This window comes from Archocentrus centrarchus, chromosome 15, assembly GCF_007364275.1.
Source record: "Archocentrus centrarchus isolate MPI-CPG fArcCen1 chromosome 15, fArcCen1, whole genome shotgun sequence".
NCBI lineage: Eukaryota > Metazoa > Chordata > Actinopteri > Cichliformes > Cichlidae > Archocentrus > Archocentrus centrarchus.
The window spans coordinates 3,300,583-3,320,822 of NC_044360.1; the positions used below are offsets into that span (position 1 = coordinate 3,300,583).

Below are 20,240 nucleotides of genomic sequence, written 5' to 3' on the forward strand. Positions count from 1 at the left end.
CAACCCAAGACACGGCGGGCTAAGCACCCGTTTCTTTGGAGGACTTCACCAAAATGTTTCTGTAGCCTCTGCTGCGTTTCCCACAGATAAGACATTACTTGAACAGGCCTCTGAAATACAGTGATAGCCACCTAAGTGTATTTTGTAATTTAATTCAATTTTTCGTCCCTCCAAGATGACAATGTGATTTACCTCTGGACAATCCCCTCGCTCTTATTTTCAAAGTTCAGTCACTGCTACAGCTAGTTCTGGTCCTTCTTTGAATCCCTTGCAGTCAAGCAGGCCAGGTTGTTTTTGTGGTAGTCGATCAAACTCCAACACTTTGGACTGCATCTGGCATTGCTGTCCTTGTGCTTTTTCTGCTCTGGAAGTCCCACTGAAGGTACACTCTAAACCAGAATCCACGGCAGGTGGAAAACTGGTGCTTTATGCTGTAGCTCACTGAGGCTGAAGAACAGAACAGACACCGTTATCACCAGCTGCAGTCCAAAGATGGTGGAGTTGGGAGTTCATCAATGGGACAAGGTATTTACTGGAGAGGCAGCTACTTACTTTGCATTATTTGTTGTTACAAAGTATGTAAGGTATTATTTAGGAAAGTGTGGTACATTTTTTGCACGCACACACGTGAACCCTCTGCCTTACTACCATCACAAATAAGCCATCGCAATCCAAACAAATGTTTCAAACATTTAAAGTAGTGTTTTTTAGTCTTAAGTCATAACTTGAAAACTGAAGAGTGGTCTGGGATAAGCTCCTGTCTTAATAGTCAATATTTCTTACAGCCAAGTAAAGACACCAGCAACATTTTTTTAGAATTAGAAGCTCCACATTTTTTAAAGTGAATAAATAAAACTAAATAACGCATAGTTCTCCACCAATTTAAAAAGTTAAAAATGACCAGCGCTCTCCTCCCTCGCAATCAACAACTCATATTTGTCTGCATTAGCAGAGGTATGTTAATCAGATCCAGACCTGCCTCCCCCCCCTGTATTGTGGCTAACAGACAACCCAACAACAACAATGTGACATACATCGCAACAGAAAGAATTGGGACGGGTGGATGAGTGGGTTGTTGACCTCTTTTTTTTTTTTTTTTTGCCCATGTATATACAAACAAGTTCCCATGATGGGAAGACTCCTGTTACAGAGTCCAAATCACAAAGAGAACTTTTCTATCTAGTCCTAGAGGTATCGGCCACACAAAGCCAAATTTTATTTCATGAAGTTCTCAGATATCTGCAATCAAAACAGTTTAATACAGATGAAATTCACTCTACAGTGCTCAGATCAGAAAACTCAATACGAAAGTGCTTTCCCAAAACTGTTCTGATGCTGCTCAATAAGACTGTTTCTTTAGTATGAGTCTGTCTTCGGCCTATGAAGGGTTTGCTGTGGAGTGTGTGTGTGTGTGCCCAATTATCATCAGAGTAGGAGGACAAAGTAACAGCTTAAGTAGGTCAGAGGAACAAAGCCCACCCTGCACACATACACATACACACGCACACATGCACAGATACGCACACACGTCTTTCATGCGGCTGAATATTACATTAAAGAACATTGAAGCGCTGAGAGACTGCAAACATTTTTTGCCGGTTTAAACAACCACCACAGGAAGGAGTGATTACACTTCTGGCCATCGACATGAAGCCTGTTACTCAGACTAAACTGACTACAGAAAATGATTGTAAAACAAGAGTTTAGAGGACATACTCAACAGCTGGTGGCATTTACCAAGGATGAAAACTGTAGCAGAGTGCAGGTTTTTTAACTACTAAATTATTTTTTACCAAAATCTAGCGAGTGAGAAGTCAAGTTGCATGAAGTCTTCACAACAATTTAGCTGCTTATGAAACAAATTGTGTTTTGCTTATAAGAACCAGTTTTACACCAGTAAGAAGGATTACACCCATTGTAACACTGGAGGAAAAATAATAACAGCAGCACTGTCCAAACATTCTTGCTCATCATGAACTTAGCTGAAGCATGACTGGTTGTGACATATTTAGGACAGCTATCATTCAACTCACTAAGCATCTTGGAGATGTAACTTAGTTTGTAAATTGATGACCCTGGCAAAGGAAGAGTAGCACTGAGTGGGCACACTTCCTGGAAGATCAGAACAAACAGTTTTGAATATTCCAATAGTAATGAAAGGCATTTAATTATATTTATTATTATTCAAGTCTGAGTCACAGTGGCAGCAGTCTAAGCAGAGACACTCAGACCTCCATTTCCCAGCCACCTTCTCCAGCTCTTCTGGTGGGACACCAAAATGTTCAGAAGCCATCTGAGACCCATAATCTGTCCAGCATGTCCCGGTTCTGCACCAGGGCCTCCTCCCAGGGGGCATACCCAAAACACCTCACCCAGGAGTATCTGGTCAGATGCCCGAACCACCTCAATTGGCTCTTTTCGATGTGGAGCAGTCGTGGCTCTACTCTGACCCCTCCCAAATGGCCAAGCTCCTCACCCTGTTTCTAAGGAAGAGCTCCCACCCTTTGGAGGAAGCTCATTTCCGCGACTTGTATCCCAATCAAATTTTTTGATTATTACCCACAGTTCTTGCCTATAGGTGAGAGCACGAACGTAGATAAACAGATAAATCAACAGCTTCGCTTTTACGAAAAGCTCTCTCTTTACCACAACAGAGTGGTACAGCAAACCACCGGTCAGCCAATCTCCAGCTCCACTCTCCCTCACTTACCCCAAGGTACTTAAAACTCCTCTACTTGGGCAGCAACTCCTCCCCGAGCCAGAGTGGCCAAACCACCCTTTTCTGGCTGACAACCACCTCAGACGGAGAGGTGCTAATTCTCATTCCTGGCACTTCACACTTGGCTGCAAACCAACCCAGGCCAAGATCAGGTCACCACCTGATGAAGCCAATCCTCATCCTCCTACCACCCCCCCCACCCCCCCACACCCCCCAAAACAAAGACATGATCCTGAGGCATCAAGGTGAAAGTTGCCGTACCAAGAGATTCTGTCCAACAGTTTTAAGCAGAATCTGTTACAAAGGGCAGCCCTGACAGATTCAGACTCCCACCACGAACAGGTCTTACTTACTGCCAAAAATATGAATCAAACTCTCATTGTGACTGCACAGGGATGAATGTTTCATACAATGGGCCAGATACCCCGTACTCCTGAAGCATCCAACAGGACGTCCTAAGGGACATGGTCAAATGTCTTTTCCAACACCACAAAACACATGCAGACTACTACTACTACTAAGAGCAGTTCCAGTGTTAAATAATAAGACATAATAATAAATAATAATAAGACACACCCTCTGGTTCTCCTCCTTAAAAAGTGGGGATGCCGCTCCAGTCTGCACATCCAGAGGCACTGTCCTGGAATTCCACGCAAGTAGCGGCATGTTAACCAGTCAGCCCCACAACATCCTGAGCCTGAAAAAGTTTACTGCAGCCATCAAACTTTTGATCCCATCTTTAACAAAAACTGCAAATTGTTATTTTTGTTTTTGTGTAAACTGTTATGATGCAACTACTTTAAGACATTTCCTCATTTACTATCAGCAAAAGTTCGCTCTATGATTGCAGAGTACAGAGTGTTTATGTCGAGACTTTTAATGTGAAAGACAAGGACGGAAGTCTTTTTGCACTGCGCAGAACAAATCCATTTTTTGATATTTATGATTCAAACAACTTGTTTAGCTGTAGAATAGAATACTTTAGATGTCTCCATTTCCACTCCTGCAATGCTTTTATTAAAGGTTTGAGTATTCATACTTCACTACAATTTTAACACTTTGCAAAACCATCCAGTGGACGTTCTGTCGTGTTGACAGCCACAGATAAGATGCTAAAGGAGATACCACCAAAGACAGATCTATACTCATAAAGGTCTGATAAACAAATGAAAGTCCAGTGCCCACACTGCCAGGTAAGCTAGCAAAACACAAGTCTTGCACAACTATATAAATTCAAGAGGGCACTCTTTGAAGAATAGTCAAACAGCTCCCAGTGAAAAGCAAATAGCTTTTTTTGCTTGAAATGCCCATCCCTACTCTAGCCTTTCAGAATAAAATGAGAGTGAAATCAGGATAAAATATTTGTCCACTAAGCCATCAGCTGAAGTGGCAGGATTTGCATTCAGGCAAACATACGCAGACTAAATCAAATTCAAATTAAAGTGTGGGGAGACAGATATTCAACAGCAATGTCTTGTCATATGATCTTCAGGCCACGTCGTCCAGCTACACTTGTCAGCCCGCACAGGCTCAGTGGGACCTTGCCTTAGCAGAACTGTACAACTAAAGCAGGCACAAATTTATTTAAACAATAACATGTTACAGGTATGAACAAAAGTTCATTTGAAGCCCTTAGTTGCATCTATTCTTTTGTCATATTTATCATGTGCAGTTAAGGGTTTAATGCTCTGTTTACCCGTGTTTATACATTGTAATTGTGGAGATTAGTCTCCATAATTAGAGCACTGGATGTAACTGGAGTCCTGTTATCATGTTTGTGGCAGATGACTGTTTAAAGCCTCTCAACCCCCCCCCCCCCCCCCCCCCCCCCCCACACACACACACACACACACTCTAATGGCTTCTCGTTGTCCCTCCCCCTCATTTTCCTGCTGAGCCTCCTGCATCACTGATGCTCCATCCACTTCAATATTCTTATCACTGTGGACATCCTCTGAACTGTACAGTGCCTTAGAGGAAGAAGTGCTGCAATTCATGCTTATAGTTTCCAGTTCCCCTCAAGTGATCTTGCCTATTTCTATCTTAAAGTGAACATGTTGTTGTTGATCAGGGAAGTGAAAAAAGTTCCTCATGAACACTGCAGTTAACATAACTCCTGACACTGCAATCGACATAGAAAACATGAAATGAATCAACTTTATCCAAGAAATGACCCTCTGTTGTTATTATTGAGGCAATAACAGTAAATTTGATGCTTTCATTACATTTACACTCAGTATAATCATGGTGATTAAAAAAAGGACATTCATCATGTGCTATGATCATTTCTTATGCTGGAATACAATTCAGTCAAATCCAAGAATTTAACAATGGGGCAGACCCACTGTTTCATCTGACATGTGTCCGCTTACATCAGCAGCAGACCAGATCATTCTTGACTATATTATGTCAATGCTGTGACGTCCTTGGCCAAGGGGTAACCTGGACATAACATAATGTGCGACTCCCACCTCCAAGCACTCCTAAGAAAGGGCCAGTAACACAGAAACCACTAAAGCTAAAGTTTAGTGGTTTCTAAACTAAAGTTTATTTGCTTTGGATGTGAGCAATGCCAAAAGTTTCTAATGTTCCCTACTCTTTCCTAACCGACAAATAAAAGGCAAACAAAAGACAATTCTCTAACCCAGGCTCCTAACCAATAAACAAGAGAAAAAAAAAACTGCGTCTCACTCCTACTTACTGCAGCAGTGAATAATACAGTGGGTAAATATTCACAGTTTTCTATTTACAAAACTATTTACAAAGCACACGGCTCGCAGTGATCGACAGAAACACAAATACAGTCACACAGTTCACTAAGGATTTAGAGCTACTAGCAGCTGGCTGGCTGTTGGGTGTAGAAGAGACAAGGAGAGGGCGAGGTGGCTGCCAGCTGGAGGATAAGAGGCCGCTGTCGATCCAATCATCCAATCCGAATTATAGAACTTATTCACACCAGCCAATCAGCAGTTGTCGTAGAAAACAAACACACACACTACCGGGAGGAGCTAAAAATGTAAAAGGGCACATCACAGATGATGATAATGCTTTTCTTTACACCATCTTTGAACATTTAGTGGCTGCAAAGTTGACATGACAGACAACATTAACCACACAGTAACTGTAAAATCTCACCATACTGACCGACATCAGTCAGCAAAGCCCAGATATCAGCCAATACTGACACCTAATACACTGTTGTATTACTAATCAAGACATTATTATTATTATTATTAGCAAGTAGTATGTGACGTTTTCTTTGTTTTCTCCTTTTAATGTCACTGCAGAATGTGATGTGATTCGACTTTGTGTGACCAGAGGCTTCTGATAGCTCAAAAGGGGTGTTTGGAGCACGACTGTGCACCTAAGCATGACTTCTATAACTTCATTAACAGAAATCTATGCAAAAAGTTAATATTTTTGGACACATAAGCAAAAATGGAATTTACACCTAAAAGGAAATTCCACTTTGGTGGACCTTATTTATGCAGGAAAAAAACCATGGCGATGGTGGCCACATCCTGCCCAACCCTACTAAGAATTAATAATTTCACTGGGCATTATTCTTTTTTTAGGCTAAAGAATCAACAAATTAACTGGAAACAAAAACATGATCGTATAAAGAGAAGAAAGACAACAAAAAGGTTATTAAATAAGACTGAACCCTGACTTTAAGAACATGACTTTTGTTGATTTTGTTGTTGCATCCTGTCAGATGGATTAACAGTGATAACACTGACATGAATATCTGCAGCCTCTTCACATGAGCGCTCACACTCTACATACTCCCCCGCACATAAATAACATGCATTTTATCTAACAGACACAGGCGCGCACGTGCGCACACACACACACACACACACACACACACACACACACACACACACACACACACACACCGAGTCCCACCCTCCTCCTTCCTCCTCTTCTCACTCACACATGAAAAACACACCCGCTCTGAGCACACCCTGTGACACACTGACCCGAAGCTCTGCATCTGTCTACGACATGCTCTGCCACATTTTTTTTTTTTTAATCACGCTGCTGCCAAGTAGTGAGGCTTGATAGGTGGCAGTACCCACACCCACTCAGCGCAAACACAAGATTACCACAGCAGTGTCTCCATCAGCTCCTCACACATCATCCCTATCCCATCACCCCCAAGGCTTCACATCCCTCTGCAACAACATGCTTGCAATCCTCCACAGCTAGCTAATGTTAGTACTAGGGGCATAGCACAGAACTGTGGGCCCTATACATACTTCTTGATCCATCTCTCTCATGCGTATTTAGATTTTTTTTAATTAAAACAAATAATTGAGCTGACAACTGGACAACAATCTGCAGTGGTCATTAGGGTAGCCAGTAGTGAACTGTTGCTATACCACATTTAATGAAAATCTATGATACCTCCATAGGTCTGCACATATCTAAATGGCCTCACATTTCAACCCACAGTTCTCAACACACTGTAGTCTACAATTACTCTATGATCACATGAATTTTGCTTGGAGTATCAACCTTGAATTTGCATAATTTGCTACATTTTGCAATATTAGTTTTGTAACACTTTTTTATAACCACACTCTGTCCTCATTTACACGGCGGTCTGATGGTTTTGAGGATATACTGGGTGGTTTAGTACTACATGAAAATGTTTGCACAGAGGTGCTGCCTGATGGTGTTCCATTAGAACTAGCAAAAGGTAAATAAATGCATCCACTCTCATATAAGTAACTATCTACAAACTTTTTTTATAGTTAAGTAGCAGCATCATTGTGGTATTTTTAAATTATACTTCATGAGCCTCAAACGCGCTTCCATTAAAATGCCCTGATTACCTCATGGCACACTGGGTGAGAACTGCTGGTCCAACAGTTTAAACAGTGCTCGGCTTTCAGCTGAAGCTGTTATCGATATAAATGGCTGCTTTGAATAACGTTAGTTGCCACTATATGAGCTCAGCTTGTGTCACATCATTTGGACCTGCTGCTTCTTCACTCTCCCGCTGTTCTGAATTAAGTTGTGCTGGGTAAACGTAATAGATATAGAGTCACATCTGACACACTTGCTCACTGTCTTTAGCAACTGCTGATAACTAAGCCATTCTTAACCTGTTCACCTTTCTTTTGAAAGAAATACCTTAACAGAGGAAATCCCCCAGTTTGCATTCTCTCCCTCTCCTTTCTGCCTCTCTTTGTTTCTTGACAACCAGAGTTCACTTTCTTGGAGAAACGCGTGACTTGCAGTCTGCATTAGCAGTTGCCTAACTAGAATAAATTAGCTGTGCTGTGAAGGCAGTCTGACTGCATCATGTGTAAGGGGTGAAAGAGGCATCAGAGAGGCTCCACTATTCTTTGGAATCAAAATTCAGTCACCCAACCAATTTATTCAGGTTATTTAATTATGGTATTAATTACATAGAAATAAAACATTAAAACAAACAAAAAAATTAATTCCAAGAGTGTAAGGGCCTCTCCTGCCACTGGGGCCCTCGACAATGTGTCCCACTTTCTCTGTGAGTACAACACCCCTGATTAGTGCTGCTGCAAAATCTAAAAACTGAAGTCAAGACCAACTTTTATCAGTCATACAGCAGGTAATACACCACGATTTTCTCCACACTGCCCACTTGTGACTCAAGATGCACTCCAAGCAGCCCAGTTACTTTTTATCCCCAGAGACTAATGTTAGTGCTGCTGCTTATCGGTTATTCTTTAAATGTAAAAAAGAAAAACTCTTTGAACAACAAATACAATGCAATGCAGTGATGGCTAACAGCATCATGCTGTTATACATACATGTGCATACATACTGCACACCCGCCTTATTGTTGTTAAGGAACATGTTGCTCTAAGAAGGCAATATCACTGACAACATCCACCATGATGGCTGTGTAGGGGCTTTAAGAACAAACTGGCCTTTTGACCCTGATATGAAGATTGAATAAGATATCTTATTTACCACAAAACTGAGAAATTCCCATGTAACAGCAGCCAAAACAGTAAACAAAACCATTAATAAAATAAGACTAGCTTAAAAAAAACAACATATGACAAAACAAGAAAGTAGAAATGCTCAGGTAAAAATGCTCAGTTAAACAGAATTTAAAACAGATAAATAAGGTTTAAAAAACCTAAATTAAAAACAAAAACAAAATGTCAAATAAGAAGCGAACTAAAATACAAAACCATTATTGTGTAAATAAATATAGCTCAAGAAACTCAAAAGTAATAAAATAGAATAAAAATGGATTACTAAATGCAACCTACTTACTAAACCACTAAAATAGCTTAATATACACAGAGTATAAAGTGCAGTGAAGCGTGCAGGGCTGAAATGAAGGTACTGAAACAAGATAACAGAGGAATTTCTTCCAGACAATGTGTTGAGTTGCAGTTATCCACTTACTGCAAGGACTTCCTGTGTCTGTCCTTGTTGCACTATCAAACCGTATTCTTTGTCAAATTGTATGGCACTTATGACTGGCTTTATACTAAATGAATAAACTGTATTATATCCTTGATATAACCATGTAAAGGGCTCTAAAAGTCCAGATTATATGCAATCACACTTCTAGAACAGAAAGGTTCAAATTCAAATGATTTTTAATGCAAGTTCAAGACAAAGAGCACCGTTTTCTTGATACTTTAACACTGAGCAACCAGTTCTGACAATTTCAGCTACTTTTGTAGACTGTTCCAAGAAAAAGAGGCATTCCTAATCCTGTTCTGATGCAAGGGACAAACATTTATAAATTATTGTGAAAACAAAGGCTTTACGATTATGATTTATGCATATACACAGATAAGATGGAACAATCCCAGAGATATAATATAATATACAATAATATAATAGTAATACAGTTAAGTAGCAGAGGGGGTTGTTAATCCGTTTCAGCTATTAGCACTAGTAAGCGGTTGCCCGGGAACTCTGCCACCCCCACCCCAGTTGTCCAATCCTCCAGTACTGCTGGTCTGTGAATTTTTTCTGGCTAGAACCCTGGATGAGCACTGCCGAGCCCTACAAAATGACCTCCAGCAGACACTGGTGTGAAACTCTTTGACCAAACAATCAGGAACAGACTTCATGAGGGTGGCCTGAGGGCCCAACGTCCTCTAGTGGGCCCTGTGCTGACTGCCCGGCACCGTGGAGCCCAACTGGCATTTGCCATAGGATACCAGGATTGGCAGACCCACCACTGGCACCCTGTGCTTTTCACAGATGAGAGCAGGTTCACCCTGAGCACATGTGACAGACATGAAAGAGTCTGGAGTTGTTGGGATGAAATCCTTGGACCCTTTGTCAGACCCTATACTGGTGCAGTGGGTCCTGGGTTCATCCTGGTGCACGACAACACCTGGCCTCATGTATCAAGAGTATTGAGGCAGTTCCTGGAGGATGAATGAACTGATGCCACTTACTGGCCCCCACGCTCGCCTGACCCACCCACAGAACACCTCTGGGACATTATGTTTCAGTCTAGCCGATGCTGCTAGATTGGACCTCAGACTGTCCAGGAGCTCAGTGATGCCCTGGTCCAGATCTGGGAGGAGATCCTACAGGACACCATCGGTTAACTCACTAGGAGCATGCGCCGAAGTCGTCAGGTATGCATACAAATATTGTGGCGGCCAAACAAACTGCTGAGTACCATTTGAGTTGCTGCAATGAAATTTTGGCAAAATTGACTAACCTGCTGTATAATTTTTCACTTTGACTTTTGGGATGACACTGAACTCAGCCCTCTGTAGGTTGATCATTTTAATTTCCATCAAACGATGTGGAATCCTTTCCTTCCTAACGCACGCACGCACGCACGCACACACGCACACACAATCAAGTCATCTAAAAACTTTTTCATTGTTGATGGATTATATTGTGTTTTCTGCCCCTCTGAAAGTGGACTGCAATTAAAAAAATAAAACAAACAAACAACTGACTGTGCTGAACGGAGCTCTGGGATACACTGGAACAAACTGTTACTACACGGTCCTGATTTATGGCGAGAACATAAAATTGCCCTCCTGAAAACAGCTGTACTTGTTGAACCCTATGAACCTTTTTTTTTTCTGCTTACAGGTAAACGTTTGAACTTTCTGAAATATAGATTAAATTCTTCATTAAATTATATGCTTTGACACTGCTAAATGTGTGACTAACACTGGAACTAAAGGATTTGACACACACATATACAACATTAAAAAAATGTTTGGAATATCACTTAAATGTCAAACAAGCCCAGAAGTCATCGCCTTTCAGTGCTAAGCAGTAGTGTATTTGCTCTTCTGTAATTAAAAAAAACGGTTTATACTTACTGTCAATACTTACTACTAGTTAGAGAAAAATCTGTTTTTTTTTTTCCTTTGGTTGTGCTGCTTGACCTTAGTCTTAAAATGCAGCCAAAGATGGAAGGATTCAATGCATTGGTTTCTCTTTTTTTTTATTCAAAAGAACATATGTGATGCCGGCAGTGTGTTCTGGATAATTATCATGTTGGAATATCTTGAGAGTCACCTTGTCAACCAGTGTTTGCTGTGTCCATGTCATGTCCTCAACAACTTTTGAACTCTCGCAGCGCCATAAAAATTGCACTCCCACTTTTACACTTCACCGTCAGGATGTTGCTTTCGCTGCAGTCTTGACCAGGTTAATGCCAAAAGTGCTGGACCGCATCTGATGCTATCCATTGTCCTTCACACTGTCTAAGAAGTCTCCTCTGCCATGTCACACATTCACCCATCTGTTTTTCACAGCCAGATAGTGCATTCACAGCCACAGTTTTCAGCTCCTCAGGCAATGCTCTGTCATTTAGAATCATGATGAAGACATACAGATAACTGAGAAAAGTCTGGTGTCTCAAAGTCGATTTTATAACCACGTTCACACTGATAGGATAGGTTATTTCAGTGTTTCGGTTTTATTTCAGTGAGCATAGGTGTATTCACTTTTGTTGCACAATAGTTCATTTTCTTTCCATCCGCTAATCAATAAATAAACGTCAAAGCATTACTGAGTAGATTTTTCTCAATCAACACCGGAGTCAAACAAGCTGCAATCCTCCGACCTTCACGAGGCCAGTCAGCATCCGCGTTACCATGGAAACCGGTCCGTGCGGATGTACCCTAGTAAGCCTTGTCAATCAAAATGCTGATGTTACACCTCCTCTAATGCAGAGGGAGTGTGCCAAGTTCTCCGGGTAAAGAGCGTTTACAGTAACAGGAAAGATGTGTTTGGCAATACCTCATCACTTCCTGCATCAGCTCAGCTGGACTCGCCAAAAGACTAAGTGTGTCACTCAACGCACACGAGCGATTTAAGTGCTTTCAGGTTGATGATCAGGTACTCAGAGGCTGTTTTGACTGGACAGGCAGTGTGGCTAAAATCCAGACTTGTATGTGTCAGCAAACGCCAGGCTAACCGAACACACCTCCACCCTGAGAGCGGCTTTCTGACCTCGCACCGTCAGCACTGTCGCTTCATCATCTTAATCTCGGCTACTAACGAGGCTCCAGCTAAACACCAGGAACACGCCGGCGGAATTAAACGTTAGGTCGCAGACAAGCAGTGCGGATGCTGTGATTTAACATTAGCATGCAGGTTAGCTGTTAGTAGTGGGTGGATAGCATCGTCTCAGTTTCTTGACACTCCGCTCTCGTATCACAGACTAATATCAGGCACCTCCTTAAACTGGTGATTATCGCAGACGGAGGCTGACGGGAGTTCACTCAAGCGAGGAAAAATGTCCAACTAATGGCTCGAAAGCTGTCAGTGCAGCTAGCGAGCAGGCTAACTAGTGAGCAGCTAACGCCAGCCCGCTCAGGGACATTCTTTCACATCACCCACAGTACACTTCGCTCTTACCTCATAGTTCACTTTCCATCGTTGAATGCTGTCTGAAGTAGCCCGTTGCGTGCTTATGTGACCATACAATGTGGTCTCTCCCCCCAAAATTTGTTGGTTTATCACTAAAACCCTTTCCGGTGAATCTTCCGTGGCTGTGGAATCCTGACCGACTGAGGGACAGCTGGAAAATGGGGTAACGCTCCTGAGATATCGCGAGATGTCCCATCAGTTTAAAGTATATCGACGTAACCTCGCGAGAGCAGTTTTCTTGTCCGGATCATCGGGATTCTCTGCGAAATAAACGGATTAGCAGCGCTCCTGCTGGCAGCTGTTTGAGGGGAAAAATAAAACAAAAACAAAACAAAGCAAAACTAAACTAAACAAAGTAAAACAAAAACAAAACCACGCATATTTTTTAAGAATAAATTAAAAAAAAACTTAGCAGTAACTTAAAACAAGTTTGCCAGCTTATTAGACGGGTAATTTTTTTTTTAGTAGTTACAAATCAAATTAATATGTCTAAGACTTAACCAATACCGTAAAATAAAACATAGCAAAACAGAACAGCAGAAAAATAAAACTACCTTAATTAATGTAGAAATAAATACATTAGCTGAGTTTTTCTTTGGTATTGGTTGTAGTTCACTGACTTTTGTATGAGACATGGTCTTTCATCCCATAAGATGTAAGATTTTTGTGTGTGACTCATTCTTTTGTTGTTTAATTTTCTTCTTGTTCGTCTTCTGTATGATACTTAATCATGACTGTCTTTAAAATATGATCTTATTCTTTTGTTATGTACCAAGAGTCATCCATGCCATAAACTCCAGTAGGGGGCGATAATGTATACTTTTAGCGGCACCAGCCACAAAACGAAGAAGAGGAGGTCAGCTGATTCCGTTTATCCGTGTGGTCTCTCCTGTGTTGCAGGAAGAGGGTTCCTTCGGTCACTCACGTTATAATATTTGGGTATCGTCGCTCTGTGTGTCTGGAATTGATGAAAAACTGCAGCGTTATGAAAGGTCTGTACTGCCGAGCTGTCAGTGATGCCGACCCCAAGTTCGTCATCCAGGAAACGGTGAGTTCGAGGTTGATGCTGAATAACCGGAGAACGTCAGTACTGGAACCACTGATTAGAAAAGCAAATGAAATGTGCTTATTTAATCTGCATGTTCAGCTCGCTGTTCCTGACTAGTCTCAGTCTGAATGATATTATTTACACCTTGTCAAGGTGTAAATATATTGGGGAACAGCCCCTGTTCATGCGGCAGGTAAACATTTAGAGGAAGAAAGTGTTAAATATATGCATAATGTTTTTCTTAGTTACAAAGTAATACATTTTCCAGCATTGTTACATTTGTTTTGCTTGTGACTATTATTGCACTGAGCAGCTTTGTGTGTTTCTCTCCAGACTCTCCCAGATGTCTTAAGCAGCCATCAGGTCAGAGTTCAGGTGAAGGCGTGTGGACTCAGCCCACTGGACTTTAAGGTACCAACAGTGCGAGGCCTGTGGCTGAGCAGTGAAGGCAGAAATGAAGGGTGTTCAACAGTCCAAGCTTCTTTTTATTTCCCAGTTTTTCCTTTACAGTAGTTTATTTATAGTGCAGGTTAGTTTGGCCCAAACTGAAGCTCTGAAAAGGAATCATCTATCCATCTTCATCTGCTTGTCCAATCCAGGGTTGCAAAAAAAAAAAAAAAAAAAGGATAAAATTTGGGGGAGTCTGAGACTGCATACCTCCACCAAATCCCTCTGCATCAGACATGAATTGAGTCTCTGATTAATTTTTAAATTTTAATGAATTTTCATGATTTTTTTTTTCTTTTCAATTTTATTCGTATGTGAAAATATGATGTCTAATTTCAGTTCTGCACTTTGGAAAATAATCCTTTCTAAAATTCCCACATCCAGATGGAACATCTCCAAATGTTAATCACTTCTGAGCCGGGCCAAGTCCCACGTGTGGTAAAAGTCTTCAGTAGTAATCCTGCTAACAAACAAACTGAGTCAGTCCTGTGACCTCCCCAGGGGATTTTAATGAAAGCGATCCCAGCAGAATGTACAGAGTCTAACTGCTCCGTGTCTCCAGCAAAGTTCACACTATTGAGCTGGTAGTTTCTGTGTAAATTACTGACAATCACATCAGCCTGAATTTAAACCTTGATGAAGGAATAATGAATGGAAGATTTTTTTTTTTTTTTACATAATGCAGAAATGAACCTCAACGATGAACGCCTCAAAATTCAAATGCAGTCATCGCAGTAAAGCATTTTAAATTCTTTATATATAATATCACTTGTGTGTGTATGTCATGCTCTTGGCACCCCTTACCTACAGTGTTGTTTCTTAACTTTCACGCCACTTGTTGCCTCTGAATTGACTTAAACTGAACTGAAACATTTGATCAGTGCATCAGTGATGATGCCTCACCACTCCGCTTGTGTCTGCTGCAGCTGCTCAGAGACATGGGGATGCAGACAGATTTCATTCCTGTCGGCAGAGAGGTGGCCGGGGTCGTCCTTCAAGGTTGCAAACGCACAGACACGATTGTCATTTGAGCTGCTTTATTGTATAAATACACGTGTGTGTGTGTGTTTTAGTGCTGAGTGAGTGAGAGTCCTTAGGCTCACTGCTTGTATTTTTTGTGTGTTTTTTCCCCTGACAGTTGGTCCCAAAGTTACGTTCTTTCAGCCGGAGAATGAAGTCGTAGGTAGGATGATTTCTGTAGAAATTCTGGGCACGTGCAAATAAGAATCCAGACTTCAGGGCTCAAACTTAAAACTCAGTGTAGGTAAGAGAGAGCAGGTGGAATTCTGTGTAGGACTGCATGGTAGGAATTTCTATAAGTTTGAACCTCTTTAAGAATAGATAATTACTTGAGTTTTGTGATATCTTTGATTATTGATTTTATTTCTAATATCCATAGCAACAAAATAAGTTTAACTCTTAATTTAAGTCTTGATTTGCGCAAAAATAAAGACAATAATAACATTAACAACCAGATTTATTTTCACTTTATTGCTTCCATGTTTCCCATATTAAATATTTCCGGTGATCTTCCCTCTTCAGGTATCCTTCCCCTGGACTCTCCCTGCTCTGGACTTTGTGAGGTCATTGACATGGATGAACACTATTTAGGTGAGATGCACACAAACACCTTTTGTAATGTGGAATTTATTTCTCCAACTTTTCATCCATCCATCCATCTTCTTCCAATTATCCAGTTCAGGGTTGTGGGGGTGGGGGGCTGGAGTTTATCCCAGCTGTCATAGGGCGAGAGGCAGGGTACACCCTGTACAGGTCACCAGCCTGTCGCAGGGCCAACACAGAGAGACAAACAACCATCCACACTCACACTCACACTCACACCTATGAGCAGCTTAGAATCACCAGCTAACCTAACCGCAGTAACTGCATGTCTTTGGACTGTGGGAGAAAACCCACACAGACACGGGGAGACCACGCAAACTCCACACAGAGGCACCCCAGACAGAATGCTTCTGTTTTTGAATGTTTTTATTTTGATGGTTGTTGTCCACCTCTTGAATTTTATATGCAGCGTAGGCAGTTTGAAAGAGTTATAAAAGCACCTGGAAAAGAATCCTTGGAGAAGAAGGGCGAGAACATCGCCTTCTACGCAGACAGATTTAATTCAGATGATGAGTGAAAATGAATTTTATGCAGAAGAGGATAGATGGATGATGGATGAATGGATGATGGATGATGGATGGATGGATGGATGATGGATAATGGATGGATGAATGATGGATGATGGATGGATGGATGGATAAACTTCCGCAAAACTTGAAGTCATGAAAATAAATCTCATTAAAAAGCTGTTGAGTGAGCGTCTGCTTTTCTGTGATTACAGTTCAGAAGCCGGAGAAGCTCAGCTCGGCGTGTGTGGCAGGAGCGCTGCGTGACGGCCTTTGTGCTTACACTGCTCTGCACACACATGCTCGCATGGCGGCCGGACACACACTCCTGGTCATGGACGGAGCCAGCGTATGTAAAACCACACAATATAAACCATGTGACCTTGAAAAGCAAAGCTCAAGTTTGAGTGCGCGCACGGGTAATGATCTCATCTCCTCTTGCTGTGAAGTCTTTTGGCCTCATGTGTATCCAGCTGGCTTGTTATCACGGGGTGAAGGTGCTGACGACGTCACACTCGCCACAGAAACACGCTTTCCTGGAGCAGCTTCGGCCCAGCGTAGGTGTGTGCCGGCCTAGGTCGAGGTTTCTGTAGCTCGCTTTCAAAAACTTCACCACTGTTCTTCAAAATCACATTTTTACACATTGAAATCTGCCCTTGTCATTCCTTTCATATTCATATTATCTGCTTTCAACCTGTTTTTATCTCTGCATCCTATTCCCGTCTTCCCGCCTTCATATTCTCCTCAGGTGTTCAGGATCCTTTAGTAGGTGAGATCTTTTTCTCCATCTCTTTCCCACTGACTTGCCTTGCGTCCTTGCTTGATTAGTAACATAATTAATGGCAGGATGAGTCTACAGGAATATTTTTGTTCTAAAACCTGCTGCCACCAAGTGGATATTAGTGAAAACTGCAAGCAGTTGATGAGACTTTTGCTCTGGATACGAGGTTCATTTAGTGGAGGTTTCTCAGTTTTAAATGTATTATGAGTTACAGTGACTCGTTTGATCATGTTTGTGTGTCTTTTTGTGTGAAGCCAGAGTTATTCCGGTTTATAACGACTCCTCAGACCTGCTGTCGGCAGTTATGGAGGAGACGGGAGGACTGGGAGTGGATGTGGTCGTTGACTCTGGAGGTAAAAAACAACAACAAAAAAAAAAGTGTTCAAATTTAGACTCGACTCTATGCATTTCTCAGATTGTCCTTGATTCCTTTCCTCACCTCCTCTCCTCAGCAGAGATGTGAGTGGGGGAGGTGAGGAAGAGACGTGATGAGAACGGAGCCATCGTTTTCACAGCTGCATCACCCATCTGTGTTTTATTTATCCAAAAAGTTGGAAAATGACTGTGATACAGCAGTCAAAACATGAAAAACAATATAGCTAAAAAAATAATCACAGAACAAAACAAGTCGTATGGGTAAAAAAAAAAAAAAAAAAGACAATAAAAAGGAGCAATTAAATTTTGAACCCGCAAAATGGATTATCCGGTCCATCACGTGGGTCATTCCATCTCAATTTATCAAAATGGGGACACGAGGAAAAAAATTCCCACCTGAGCTGGTAGTTTCTGTGTACAGACTTCTTAATTAGAATTATGCTCCCTGCTGTCATTAAAAAAAAAAAAAAGCTTCATTGGATGAAGGTTGGAGTGTTCAGAGATGTTTTTCTAGCATTTATTTATTTCTTTTTAAAGGGGCCATTTTAATATTCCATTATCTAGAAAACCAATCGAGCAAGGTCATTAATGTAATTCAGTGTCAGGATCTCTCAGGACTGGAGCTCAAGTTAACAGAATGATGGCTGCTTGAAGTTCCTGCAATATTTGGATGTCCGATCTCTTACAGATTAGAAGTCCTGCAGAAAACACGGCATGTGATATTCTTTAAAAGTCCAAATCAGCTGAATGCTAGAAGTTTTTGTTTTTTTTTTGGATTAATTATGATGAAATGACCCATCAGTACTATAATCTCTTAATATAATCCACCTGCCCTTGTTTGTATATTCAGGGTGTGTATTGCACCGGTTTATATGTCGAGGGTACATCTGTGCTTCCTCGATCGTGGCACCTCTGGCAAGCTGTGTCCATACTCGTTCCTCTTTCCTCCTGCTTTTTAAAAATTGATGCATCCTCCACGATGATGCTGAGATTGGCTTCAGGGTCACAGGCAGGAGGCCAAACAGACCAATTAGAAAAGCCCTCTGTTTCCTTTTGTGTGTGTAGTTCGTCTGCATGACGGGGAGGAGGAGGAAGGGGACCCAGAGGAGAAGAAACTACTTGCACACAAACATGACATCATCAGTGTGCTGGGAGTGGGCGGGCACTGGGTCACATCCCACCAAAACCTGCAGGTGAGCTGGAGTTGGACACGGAAGTTGCATCTTGGTGATAATTTCATAATTTATTATTTTTACGATCCTGTATCCAAAATCTTTTTCTGTAATTTTAATGTATTGATTTGTCTTTTCAAGTAAACAAACATGGAAATGTTCATTTAAATTAAATCGCTTTTTTAAAAAGTCTTTATTTCAGACGACTCATAACTCCTGTGGCTTTAAAGTGTCTGAACGTTTCACTCTGCTCTGTCTGTGATTTTGCAGTTGGATCCTCCAGACTGCAGATTACTTCATTTAAAATCAGCTTGTGTGTCTTTCCTCAACCCTGAAGTCTGGACAGCATCATCATCGCAGCAAGGAAGATACCTTCGTATCCTGTTCTCGCAGCATCTAAAACCCCTTACCCTGTGACGTGACTTTATGAGGCCTTAACAGACTTTTGCAGATATTCTTAAGGATATTGTAGAGAAGATATCAGCTGGAGTACTCAGGTAACCTCAAAATCCAGTTTATAGTTTTAAGGAGTGCTGGACAACATTTCTCAGTGGGATCATACTATCATCAAGTTCACAAAGGGCGGCACTCTGAATAACTGAAACATGACTGAATAGTGCTGAGTTAGACTACAATCCATAAATAACAGACTGCTTTACAATAGGTCTGTTTAAATGTTTACTTTTTGTCTCAATATGGTTTACCCCGTTATAATCACCGTTAAACCAACATGGAGAGTTTTTGGAAATGAAGAAATATTCGTGTTCTCATTCAAACCACTTCTCAAATCTGCAAATATACGTGTTTGTGTAGTAATGCTGGCATGCCTTCACTGGGAAGACCAAATCTGGATAACATAGACTTCACTGCAGTTTTAACACATTAAGCCAGCTAGCTGCCCTGACTTGACCCTTTAGTGGGCCGATTATGGCCCCCAGCCTCACGTTTAACACCCCTGTTTTTAGGGCATCAGAGGATTAAAATGGCAGGCATGCCAGGCATGCCAGGCTCAGCCGTCAGGCCATATTTTGGCCATGTGGTGTTTACAGTTCATATCTTTTCTTGCACACATTTCAAAGTTTAGTGTAAAGGTTCGCCCACATTAGTTTTAATTTTAAACCTGCAACTTTTACTGTCTACACCTGCCATTCACTCTGCTTTGGCACTTTAAGATCACTTTCTGATTTCTGTCTCATCCGTCACATAAATGGAGCCAAAGCATTAGCGCTAGGCTCACACATTCAAGTGTGGGTGCTCCTTTCCCATCGCCATGAAAATGCAGTTCTAATGTTTCACCGTCACTTTGCAGGAGCTCGTGTTGTCACGTTAGCGTAGGCGGTAATTATTTCTCCGGCGCTGCTACAAGCCCGTCCGCACTGAGACTGTTTTTAAATGAAAATGTAACTTGGTGTGTAAGTAGCCTAACTCTGACCAAATCCAACTCGTCTGTCTCGTCAGGCCTCAGCCCGAGGAGGCGGTCCCTCTCTATGAAGCCACAGTTGCCATGGAGACTGTCCAGCGTCACCCGAAGAAAAAGGCTGTCGTTCAACTCTGACCCGACCGATCAGAGCGAAAAGAAAACGGCACGCAGTTCAGCAGGATCACCTCTCTCTGCAGTGACACTCTGTCACAATGAAGTCACTGTTTTTACTTGTTAACCATACAGTTAACACATGTGTGGTTTCAGCCCCCA

The 20,240-nt window shown here is 41.6% G+C and overlaps 2 protein-coding genes across 5 annotated transcripts in view; one reads left to right on the forward strand and one right to left on the reverse strand.

The window, feature by feature from the left end:
• Nucleotides 1-12,754, reverse strand: part of itsn1 (intersectin 1 (SH3 domain protein)) — a 51,831-nt gene extending 39,077 nt beyond the window's left edge. Inside the window, 1 exon segment of the mRNA XM_030747753.1 lies at nt 12,584-12,754. The gene's annotated coding sequence lies outside the window, so the exon portion shown is untranslated.
• On the forward strand, nt 11,865-20,141 carry cryzl1 (crystallin, zeta (quinone reductase)-like 1). Of its 4 annotated transcripts, none has more exons than XR_004021092.1 (14): nt 11,866-12,061; nt 13,496-13,643; nt 13,977-14,054; nt 15,017-15,089; nt 15,229-15,273; nt 15,633-15,701; nt 16,435-16,568; nt 16,669-16,780; nt 16,968-16,988; nt 17,259-17,353; nt 18,441-18,568; nt 18,818-18,923; nt 18,999-19,044; nt 20,006-20,102. XR_004021092.1 is itself a non-coding variant. In XM_030747755.1 (14 exons), exons 1-14 carry the CDS (start codon nt 12,054-12,056, stop codon nt 20,100-20,102), a joined length of 1,164 nt encoding a protein of 387 aa, XP_030603615.1. In that variant the 5' UTR covers nt 11,869-12,053; the 3' UTR covers nt 20,103-20,141. The 4 variants fall into 4 exon arrangements, 3 of the variants coding, with proteins under 3 accessions (XP_030603617.1, XP_030603615.1, XP_030603616.1); XM_030747755.1 differs by having other exon boundaries at nt 11,869-12,061; nt 17,255-17,353; nt 20,006-20,141; XM_030747756.1 differs by lacking the exon at nt 16,968-16,988 and having other exon boundaries at nt 11,870-12,061; nt 17,255-17,353; nt 20,006-20,141.
• The last annotated feature ends 99 nt before the right edge of the window (nt 20,142-20,240 follow it).

Bases quoted from the DNA above. Each gene is read 5' to 3' on its own strand.
- cryzl1 (XM_030747755.1), top strand. The intron at 13,644-13,976 runs GTGAGTTCGAGG...GTTTCTCTCCAG, and splicing joins AGTTCGTCATCCAGGAAACG to ACTCTCCCAGATGTCTTAAG. The intron at 16,569-16,668 runs GTATGTAAAACC...CTTGCTGTGAAG, and splicing joins TGGTCATGGACGGAGCCAGC to TCTTTTGGCCTCATGTGTAT.